General features: G+C 41.1%; 2 protein-coding genes across 3 annotated transcripts in view; both read right to left on the bottom strand.

The window, feature by feature from the left end:
- LOC101863425 (zinc finger protein 143) overlaps nucleotides 1-11,775 on the bottom strand; it is a 19,443-nt gene that overhangs the window by 2,073 nt on the left and 5,595 nt on the right. The gene's annotated exons all lie outside the window — the stretch shown is intronic.
- Nucleotides 5,154-11,660, bottom strand: LOC101859321. The gene is made up of 5 exons (XM_005095623.3): nucleotides 11,354-11,660; nucleotides 10,261-10,388; nucleotides 9,763-9,971; nucleotides 8,068-8,216; nucleotides 5,154-7,410 (listed from the first exon to the last, which is right to left on the bottom strand). Exons 1-5 carry the CDS (start codon nucleotides 11,558-11,560, stop codon nucleotides 7,282-7,284), a joined length of 822 nt encoding a protein of 273 aa, XP_005095680.1. The 5' UTR covers nucleotides 11,561-11,660; the 3' UTR covers nucleotides 5,154-7,281.

The raw sequence follows: 11,775 nt of genomic DNA, 5'->3' as shown, positions 1-11,775 counted from the left end.
TAGTTTTAGTAGAGGTTTTACGGCACTTGCAACACAATAAGGTCATATAAGTGCCGAAGATTTGAGGTGTTATAAGAGAGTAACAAACATAAAAATAGAAGGAGGGGAGATAAGGAAGATAGACGTTCGACAGGAAAGAAGAAGAAAGAAGAAACATTCTGTTGAAATTCAATTTCTAAATGCTGATAAAAGATAGAAAAGGCACTCAATGTAGGTATAGCTGTAAAAAGAATGATACAGAATTTACCTCTCCTGGAAAAAATTTACTTTCTGAGATTAGTACATTTGAATAGCTTGATGCTGTTATGTTCTAACCATTGAAGAATAGGCGGAGGTTACCCTCAGGGTAAAATTTGTAATTAAAAAAAAAGTCCCTTCCAGAAAAAAACATCCCTATCATACCTGAGGAGATATAAAGATGATAGATGTTCGACAGGAAAGAAGGAGCAAACCATAACTAAACACCTGCAAACCACCCACTAAAAATTTGAGAAGAAAACTTATCTTCATCGATTACAGCTAGAGAGGCAAAAATGGCTTGGTCATGGAGGATAAAATAGTCTAGTTGGGAAAGAATGAAGTTTGCTAAGGGTCAATAAAAATAAAATAATGTGAAATAGATAAATACTCACTCCCTGTTAAAAAATCAGCAGCGAGCATCGAGTCCTGACTAGAATTCACAGACGACTGGTCCACACCTGGAAGAAAGAGAAGTGCCATAAGCTAACAAACAGTTTAGTTTTAGTAAAAGTTTTACGGTACTTGCAACACAATAAGGTCATATGAGTGCCGAAGATTAGAACTGTTACAAGAGAGTAACAAACACAAAAAAAGGAGGAGAGATAGGGACGATAGATGTTTGATAGGAAATTAGGAAAGAAAAGGCAAACCACACCAGAGCATCCGCCAACCACCCACTCTAACAAACAGAGCATTAGGTAGAGTACAGATCTAACAATAACGGAAGAAGAAGCGATGTGTTCCCTACATTAAACACCACTCCTACTTTGATAAAAAAGAAACACGTTGACACAAAACTGGTCATTTAGCCGTGGGGAAAAAGTAAGAGGGACAGGAATAAAGTAAGTCTAAGGAGAGACCAGACACCGCTATTTGCTAAAGTGTATGCCTCAAAAAATCTCTAGTCCTAACTGATATAATACTAATAATTAGCATTTGTTTAGAGAAAATTCCCTCTCAACAGCAAGCTTTGTGTGTTTTACAATTTATATCTTTGTTACCCCCACCGATCTAACACTAACAAATAGCATTTGTATAACAAAAATCCCGCTCAACAGCAAGCTCTATGTGATTTACAATTTACCAGGGTTCATACTGAGCAGGATTTTTTTCTCCCCAAGACTTCTCCAGGAGCTTTCAAGACCAGACTTCTTTTTTCCAAGACAAATAACGTGTCATTGAGGAAAAATATTTTTTGTTCAGCATGCAAATATACATTACGGTGCACTTCAGAATGCGTAGAGTCAACGCCTTCGAAACTTCGAGGAAATATTTTTACAACACATCTAGTTACATTTGTTTTCCCAAAACTTTTGCCAATGTCCCAAAAATTCCTAGTTTTCCATGTCTTGGAAAATAAAAAAACATTCCAAGAGTATTCCACTTTTCCAAGACCCGTACGAACCCTGTTTTACACTATTTTTACCCCCCACAGAACTGATTGCAATCAGAAACAATCTCAACTCCAGGGGAAGCATGCGTTACCTTCAGCGCTCGTAAATCCATCCTGGGCCAGACTGACGTCAGAGCTGCCGTCTCCCGGCTCCAGCAGACTCAGCCAGTTGACCATTCCCTGGTTGCTTGACGACTCTGTGGACGCACAAGAAAAGAATGAGTTTTTAAAATTATTTTTTTATAAAAATTGTGCAGCATTTAAAAATTCTCCTTGAAAATTCAACGGTGGACTCTGCCCAGATGTGCCTAATGGTTTATGCACAAAACCTCTGAACTTTCTCGACCCCCTGAACACGCATACGTAGGGACTCAAAGTTTACAGATCATATTGCCTAATACAACTTGTATTAATATTATTTTTGTGACGATCGGCCTGAAGTTGGGTAGAAATCAGACAATTTGCGTAATATCTGACTAAACCTTAATCTCAACATAATTCAATGACAGATTCAGCCCTACACGTTTGTTTGAGCAAAGAGGAGCTCATCAATACAAAACGGTCAGTCAATGTTGGGAAAAAAGTAAGATAAGACACATAAGGGGGAAATAAAATTTAATCCCCCCCCCCCCAAGCTTAATTTAGAAGAGACCCCCTAACTATTTGGGGGAAGAAAAAAAAATTCAGTCCAAATGTAGAAAACAAGGCACTCACTTTGTGGCACTGAGCAATGCTTGACAAGAATGTGCTGTCTCAGACTGGCTTTGCTGACGTAGTGGCGCTCACATTTCTCCATGGGGCAGTGGTAGACGATGGTCTTGCCCGAGTCGTCGTGCTTCTTCAGGTGGACGTACCAACTGCTCTTGGCCGTGAACGTGTTGCCGCAGCCTGCTCGTCATCCAATACAGAAGCGAGAGAGAGATGGGAGTTTTAAAATATACATTTATCTATGATGTTCTCATCGCGTAAATGGTTGCTTAAATAACATTTTTCAACTTGGATAGAAAAAAACAACAACCACCAACAACACCCCCCCCCCCCCCCAAACCAAAAAAAAAAAAAAAAAAAAAAAAAAAAAAAAAAAAAAAAAGCAGGAGGAGAGATGTAATTTAGGATATTTTGATACGAAAGAAGGAGCAAACTACACAAGAGCATCCACCAATCGCCCCAAAATCGTAATTAAAAAAACAAAAATACTTTTAATACATGAAACAAAATCTTGCTTAAATTGAGAAAATACAACAAGCAGCAGACATTTGATTTTTTATTAAAAAACTTTCATACTTCCCATACAAATATAGCTAAAAACCAGAATTTAAAAAAACACAAAAAACAAAACAATTGGAATAGTCATGACCTTGACCTCTTGGTCCCCTGTGACGTCACCAGGTACGGAGGAAGTAAATTCAAATACAATTCACCCTGTCCAAGACAAGTTTTTCTTTTAGTTAAAGTTTTACCGGCTGTTGCAACACAATAAGGTCATATAAGTGCCGAAGATTAGAGGTGTTACAAGAGTCACAAACACAAGAAAGAAGGAGGGGAGATAAAAGACGACATCGTCGTTGCTTTGTTTGTTGTTCAAACAGACATCCAGTGTTGAGAAAGAGCAACATAGACCGACAGAAACACGGGGAAAGAAAAAGAAACACCAAGTCCTACCAGAAACACGCTCCAGCCACACATTCGAAAAGATTACAATGGTAAAAATATATGAAAAAAATTCCAGGACAGATTCCTACGTAAGCACTTTACCCTCCAGTATATATCCGTGAAAGACGACGTAGGGGGTGGGGGGTACACTCATACAATCATACACATTCTCATAACACCAATGTACAGAACAAGCACACATGTTAAAAGATTGCGTATACATGAAGCATCTATTTACAATTACAAGTTGTTTCAACACGCCATAAAAAATAAAATAAAGTTCGTATTTGGTCAGTCTTGACCAATAAAAAAAACCCAACAACAAATAAAAACAAACAAAAAAACAAAAAAACACCATAAACCAAAGGAGACAAAAATCTAATACATTCCAGAAACAAAGAGAACATGGAGTATATATATACATATTATATGTATACCGAAACCACTTTTTTGTCATGAAAATTCCAACTCCAGAAAAGATTTCAGCACAGAACACAAAGCCAAAACCATGCAAGACCGTTGCGCACTCAGAGCTGGTCACAGGCCCATCAGTAAACCCCGACAATCGAGCAACAAGAATGAGAGACAGCGTGCATGACAATGATAAATAACTTGTTCTAAGTCTAACTACTGTTTTTTAAATTTTAATATAGCTAATTTACGTCCCCACTGACACAATTTCGGTCATTTAGGTGACAAAATTTAGATCATTTAGGCGACAAAATTTAGATCATTTAGGTGACACAAACAATTGAGATCATTTAGGTGACACAATTTAGATCATTTAGGCGACAAAATTTAGATCATTTAGGTGACACAAATAATTGAGATAATTTAGGTGACACAGTTTAGATAATTTAGGTGACACAATTTAGATCATTTAGGAGGCGGGCATCGACCTGGCCACTCGGGGCCTACCCTGGCTGTTAAAGAGGGACACAACAACCCAGCAGAGAGACCCGTGCACTCGATAAAAACTCTGTTCATTCGGGAATTAAACTTCTGTATGCCACGGCCAGCCAGCCAGCAAAGCGCCTATCCTCTAAACCCCCAGCCCCCAGTGCGTAAGTACTTCACAGAGCAGCAATAATAGAAAACTTTTATTAGAGACAAAAATTATATATATTTCAATAAAATGTGTGCACACTGCAATGCGATGCAGTCAATTGTTTCAGCTTTTAGTACTTTTAGAAACATCTCACTTCCATCTGAGAAACAAATCCTGACTGAGAACTATTGCCCCCCCTCCCCCCCCAACTGTCCGTTCAAAGAAGATTTTATTTTTTAAAGTGAAAAATGGGACACTTTATATAAACAGCTTTATCACCCACCAGGTCAGAATCAAATGATACATAACACCACAGTCGTAAAACAACAACTGCCTACCGTATGTCTGAAACAGTGAAATGGTATACGTTTAACGCCCTTATCAACACTACTAGGTTATTTAAGAGGCGGGACCTCCGAGTTTAACGTCCATCTCCGAAAGGACCGAGCCAAGTGGGAAATTCATGTTAAGTGCCTTTCCCAAGGACACAACATCGGATTGATGAAGCTGAGGCTCAAACCTCTGAACCCGCAATCTCACGATTACGGGTCCGGTAGCCTAACCACTAGGCTACCGACGCCACTCTCCTCAATGGTGACAGGGACGCGAAGACTTTCAGCGCCATCAAGGCTCTGGATCTGTACCGAGCTGATCAGCCCGTCGTCAAGGAGGAGTGTGTACATCCTGTCTCCAAACGTCTAAACACAGCGTTGCGGAACCTTGTTACAACTTGCAGCAAGCAGTCCGCGACACTTGGAGGCAACAAGAAAGGAGACCGTACTCAGGTAAATTGAATAGTTATCCATTTTCTTTTTTTCTTCTTAACTTCTTTTCTAGATGTCTAACTTTTCCTCCAGTTGTGGTCAGTATTTTGATTTAAAATGTGATTCTACAAGCTTTTATTTTACTGTTTAGATCCGGTTGTTTACACCGGCAAGGACCATTTCCCCGTTCCCCAAGGTAAATCGTTTACCCAACATTAAGTGGAGACCCTCGCGAGGAACTACATGGACTGTGGGCGTGTCCTATGGACAATTTTTATTCGTCTCCATCTCTTTTTATGAGTCTGCAGGAGAGAGGAACAGGACAGGAGTTGTGGGAACAGTGTGAAGGACTTCAGGTGTGCTGTGGTTGATGCTCTCGTGAAGCCGTACATGGAAGTAGTTCGCCGAAGGAAGTCAAGAGCTCAACCAAATCCTACTGTCGACAGACTCTCCGCAGCAGCACTTGGCCATTTTCCTCTGAAGTATGCGGACCCGTGGCATCGCCCGGTTTGTAAAGTACGCGTGTCCATCAAGAAGCGACCACAGACTCGGCACTACTACCCACAGTGTAACACTGTTCTATATGTGAGTACAGAGAGTGCTTCAAGATTTTCCACACTGCCGCTGACACGAGTTTTTTTTAGTAAGAGTTTTACGGCACTTGCAACACAATAAGGTCATAAAAGTGCCGAAGATTAGAGGTGTTACAAGAGATGTCTATTATAGGAATGCCCCCTAAAGATGGAAGAGGTCAACACGTGAACCAGAACCACAAGCACCGGCTGTCGGAGTATCAACAGAAATTATTCAGGGACCACATTTCATCGTTCCGTGGCCGAGTCTCACTACTACAGGCAAAAGACTCGTTGCCTCTATCTACCCGAGGAATTAAGCATCGCAACCATGCACTGTATGTTTACAAACACTCACCCGCAGGTATCAGTGAGCTAAGATGAGACCTAAAGGAAGACCTTTTAACTCAGACTTTGATATTTCGTCTGGATATCCTTGGACTGAAACATGCAGCAAGCGTGACAGCATCCGGGCACGGATCCAACAGGTGTCAGCGAAACTTGCTGAAAACTGTAACAATGTAACCTTACTCCAACAGCAAGCTCAGCAGCCCCACGCCGAGAAAGAGCTCCATCAGCGAAAGGCAGGACATTTTTACGCTCGAAAAAGGTCGGCGAAGGAAGAGGCCAAAACCTCTAATGACACATTTGCCTTGGCGTTTGATTTTCAATGTGGAATGCCTTGTCCTAACAAGACCACAAACGATGTTTATTACCGAAGGCAACTATGGTTTCATTCGTTCAACGTTGTACTAAGCCCTCACATTGTGTTATGACCGCATAGTATAGCATGGTATGGGGTTTTACGGCGCTCGCATCTGCATAAGGTGTGTTACGACCGTGGTGGTATGAAATACGAATACTTTGGGGGGGGGGGGGTTAGTGTCCCTCTTTCTGATGCAAGGTAAACTATCTTATTCATATGAGACAATCACTGACTATAATACAGAGATATTCCAACACTAAGAGGAAACAATAAGAGTAAGGCAATATGAATGATAATGATTAGACCTGTTGGTTAGAATTTGAGACCATCAAATTAACTTTTTTCCCAAGCTTCCGCCGCCCTCTATTCTAGCCGTCATATCGACGCTAAAGAGCTGGCTGCTACTTCGTAACCTAAAAGGCTGCAGTATGTTGGTATTTTAGCGCCTGTAAAATGGCAACTTACACTGTATCATGTTTTTAAGGAAGTTGAGATTGTTGTTTCAGAATGTTAACAGGTCTGCTGGGGTAACGACAATATGGAATAAAGCACATTCGGCTTGCTGTTGAGAGTGAGACTTTGCACTATACAAATGCTATCTATTTATAACAATACATAATGGACTTGTAGAAGTTAATCCAGTACACAACTGAGCTTGTGCACGGCTATGAAAACCTTATGGCAATATTTAGATAACATGTCGCTGGATTCCCACACTTTAGAGAGTTAGTAAAAATCAGCACACTGACATCATACCCATCATATACTGCTGGGGGTGAAAAAAGTAAGATAGACACAAACAAAAAGCGAGAAAATAAAGGAAGCAGGACCACCCACCCACCCACTAGCAATAAACAACCACCCCCCCACCCTCTCCCTCTTTCTCCCCAAACTGGATTTGAGATTCACTCCAGATCTTGAAAATGCAAAGTGCCGTCCTCAAACTGTGCGTCCAGCGTGGTGTCAAGCACCATGTTGTGTGTGGGGGCCACGCCCTCCATCTCCTCCAGGATCCCTGGGTTGGGCGGGTCGTCCTGGAATGGAAAAAAAAAAAATCACACGTGAGATCATCTTCGTTTGTTTTAAATAAGGTTTTACGGCGCTCGCTAACTGCATAAATAAGGTCAAATGAGCGCCAAGGGGTGGATGTCAAAAGAGAAGTCCAAATGGGGAATCAGGCTTACTCTGCTCACCCCTCTGGTCTCAACAGCACAAAGACAGCTTCGACTATCAGTACAGCGTACAGGGATGTAAATGGGCACTCTAAAAAAAATGTTAAAAAAGCAAATGCAGCCCCTAAGAAAAAAATTATTTAAAAAATGAATGCAGTTGCCTTACGAAAAACGTAAAAAACCGAATGTGGCTGCCTAAGGGAAAAAAAAAAAAGAAGTAAAAACCGAATGCTGCCGCCTAAGAAAAAAAAAGTGAAAACTGAAAGCAACTGTCTATGAAAAATTAAAAAACGGAAAGCGACTGCATAATGTGGGAGCCTTTCTAACAGATCCAGGGAGTATGTACCCCATTACAAAAAAAAATAAAAAATCATTTTTTAAAACAACATCAACAGTTTAAATTCTGCACAAGAATCTGAAATCAGACAAAATGTAAAATAATTACAGCCCTAAGTATAACTCAAGTATTGTAGATGTCCACTCTTTTGTCACCTTTAAAAACAGAAGAGCGCCATTTACCTGTAGCAGCTGAGTCTGCCGGTACGTGATTCCCGTCTCCGGGTCGCGGACGAACAATTCCGTCATGAAGGCGTCCGTGATGGACGTCCGGCCGTCCAGAACAGTCTCCGGAATACCTTCTGCCTGAAGTTCCATGTCGGGGATTTCCACTGTGTAAAGAGAATATTTGTGTCAACCATTCTTTTCATCACATTCGTGTCAACCATTCTTTTCATCACATTAGAGTTAATGTTTCTTTTTGACACATTCGTGTCAATGTTTCTTTTTGGCACGTTCATGCCAATGTTTCTTTTCATCTGTTCCCGTCGTTTTATGCAAGAAAAATTCAGAAATTATGCAAACAGAGCCCAAAAACGTGAAATTCTGCAATTCTGCTAATTTTAACAAAGAATGATAAAGGAAAATAATCAGAAATTAAGCAAAAAACAATCAAATTTTGCTAAATTATGCAGGGTGCATAAAACCACGGGGACAGTTTCATTACATTCAAGTCATGACATGGAGGGGGCATCATGGAAACCGCTAGAAAAGGAAGCACAGGACAGGCTTCGCTGGAGAAATGTTGTTGATGGCCTATGCTTCACTAGGAGTTAAAAAGGGCAAGAGAGAGAGAGAGCCATTCATGTCAATGTTTCTTTTCATCGCATTCAGGGCACTTAGTTCAGCTGGCATCATGCTGGACTAAATAATAACAATAAATAGTACTTGCTTAGCATATGCTCTCTCAACAGCACATTCTATGCTCTTTACAATCTATCAATTTATTATTACCCAAGAAAACCCTAAACCACTAAGCAAGATTCTCAACTTCCCGGGAAGCATACAGCGCAAGCAGCATATTAAGCGCTCAAACACTAACAAACAAGACTGATGAGATCTTTTGCTGTCTACAGCTGGGTGCCCATTCCCACCTGGGTGAAGTGAGGAAAATTTGTGAACAGTGCAATTCCGAGGGACACATCAAGCCTCTAACCAGGTTTGAACCCACGACCTTTCAGTTGTGAGCCCAACAGCCTAACCAATAGACCACCAACACCACTATATGTGAGGCGTGCTGACCGAATGAGTAGCTTCTCGCAGTCCATAAATGGAGATATTGGCCAAAAAATTGACTTCAGGGTCAAATTTGTAGATTTTCTATTGATGCCATATATTCTTTAACTATAGCCTGACTTTTATTATTTCATACTTATCATAAATTGTAAAAACGTCACCTATAAGCGTGAAGCATCCGTACGGCTCAAATCCGAGAAGTAACTCATTTTGTCAGCACGCTTCACATACAGACAGTGGATAGCTTGGGTTCGCAGCCCCAACAAGGCATTCTTGAATAGACCTATTATTGGATCTATTTCCAGCTACACAGTTAGAGCATAACACCACTGATATTTTTCTGTACTGCAATCAATCTCTGTCAACACTGCCAAGCCCTGTTGTGTTAATTGGGAGGAAAATCTGGCTGGTCCTGACTCAATTTGACTGAATTCTATTTGCAGTGTGTACTGGGTAGAAGAAGAAGAAGAAGAAATAAATGAAGAACGGGAAGAAGAAGAAGAACAATAACAACAACAAATAGAAGAAGAACAAGAAGAAGAAGAAGGAGGAGGAGGAGGAGGAGAAGGGAAAGGGGAAGAAGGAGGAGGAGAAGGGGAAGGGGAAGAAGGAGGAGGAGGAGGAGAAGAAGGAGAAGCTCACCCTTGACTGTGGCGTCCTTCCCCCCCGCCATGGGCCTTGACACGCGTATGGTGTGCGTGAACGTCTGCTGGCCAGCCAAGGGAACGTTGTTGGAGACGGCGTGCTTGAAGTCCGGGCTGACAACCAGACCCCGCGACAGACCGCCAGAGTTCTGGGCATTGAGCTGGGCTCCCAGTTTGGCTGCCTCAATCTCCTTCTGCTTCTGCCACCTGAGAGAGAGAAACGAAATAATAATAGTTTTAGTATTAGTAAGAGTTTTACTGCACTTGAAACACAATGAGGTCATATAAGTGCCGAAGATTAGACGTGTTACAAGAGAGTAACAAACACAGAAAAGAAGTAGGAGAGATCAGAACGATAGAAGTTTGATACGAAAGAAAAAGTAAGACACACCAGAACACCCGCCAACCAACCATATTCATCTTTCAGACACACTGAAATGAATAACAACCGGAGCACAAAAACAACAACAGCGACACACACACAGGTAGGACTGACCGTTTGAGAGCCCTCGCGCTGATGATGTCATTGCTCCGCGGGTCCGTCCGGGCCGACCCGTGCATATTCTCCAGCATGATCTGGCTTTTCCTCCCTCTCTCCACCGCTTCGATCGACAACCGCTCCTGCTGCAATGGTGAAAACAACCAAATAAATACTGTAAATGCGAAAACAAAATAGATACTGTAAATACAAAAACAAAATAAATAAGGTAAATATAAAATATAAACTGTAAATATAAAAACAAAATAAATACTGTAAACGCAAAAACAAAATAAATACTGTAAATGCAAAAACAAAATAAATACTGTAAATGTATAAACATTTTTTTGGGGTAAAAACAAAATAAATACTGCAAATGTAAAAACAAAATATATACTGCAAAAGCAAAAACAAAATAGATACACTGCAAACGCTCTTTTTTTGTTATTCCTATTTCTCTTGCTTCACCCCAGCAGTGTCAATCTCATACATCAACACAATCCGTCATTTCATGTATGGAAAAGGTAAAATAAAGCGACAGAAACAAATCCGAGAAGTCTGGAAAATAAGGATTTCCAGATTTATTAATTAGGACAATTGGCACCTCTGGGTAAAACTAGGCTAAAGGTACAGGCCATAATAATAATAGTAATAGTAATAATAACAAAGGGAATTTATTGAGCATTTAATCCCTAAGCACTGTACAATACAGAATTAGGCTATTACTTAACTGAAAAATCATAAGACAGAAAATGCATGTTATGAGACAAGTTAACAACAAGGATAAACATACCAGACCATACACATTCTCAAATACAAAATCTAGTTGCAGAAGATACTGTTGAACACGCGTGCCTTCTCTTTCCTTAACACTTTGCTATCATAAGAAGGCTTATTTATATAGCAAAAACCCTTGCCATCAAAGGCATTTTGGGGAATATCCAAAGAAACGGGGAGGTTAACATCGCCAATCAGCGAGATTAGGCGGCAAAGTGTTAAATTCTCCCTTTGATATTACAATACGCAATTCATTTGGAAGGAACTTTCAAATTTTGGAAGCACTGGAAGACCACCACCACCCCCCCACACACAATAACTCATTCACCCATACCTGCAGAATGTCGTCCGCCTCAAACAGCTGCTGTTGGAACTGAGACTCTTGCAGCAGCTGCTGTTGCTGATGAGGCTGCTGCTGCTGCTGTTGTAAGTGCTGTTGCTGCGCCTGCGACTGATCCATGTGGATGGCAGCCGGCCCGACGATGGTGGGAGGCGCTGTGGCTGAGCTGGCCACGGCTGCAGCTGTCATCAGCTGGGACATGATGCCGCAGGACGGGTCAGAGAGAGCGTCGGCACCGGCGGGGAGAACGGGCTGACCAGAGATACCTGTACGAGAAGGGAGGGAGGAGACACGAGTGCATAAGTAGAGAGGATGAGTTTTAGTTTCAGTAGAGGTTTTACGGCACTTGCAACACAATAAGGTCATATAAGTGCCGAAGATTTGAGGTGTTATAAGAGAGTAACAAACACAAAAAA

Source organism: Aplysia californica, unplaced genomic scaffold, assembly GCF_000002075.1.
Source record: "Aplysia californica isolate F4 #8 unplaced genomic scaffold, AplCal3.0 scaffold00109, whole genome shotgun sequence".
Classification (NCBI taxonomy): Eukaryota; Metazoa; Mollusca; class Gastropoda; order Aplysiida; family Aplysiidae; genus Aplysia; species Aplysia californica.
The sequence above is the reverse complement of the archived record's forward strand: the minus strand, read 5'-3'. Positions and strand labels throughout refer to the sequence as shown.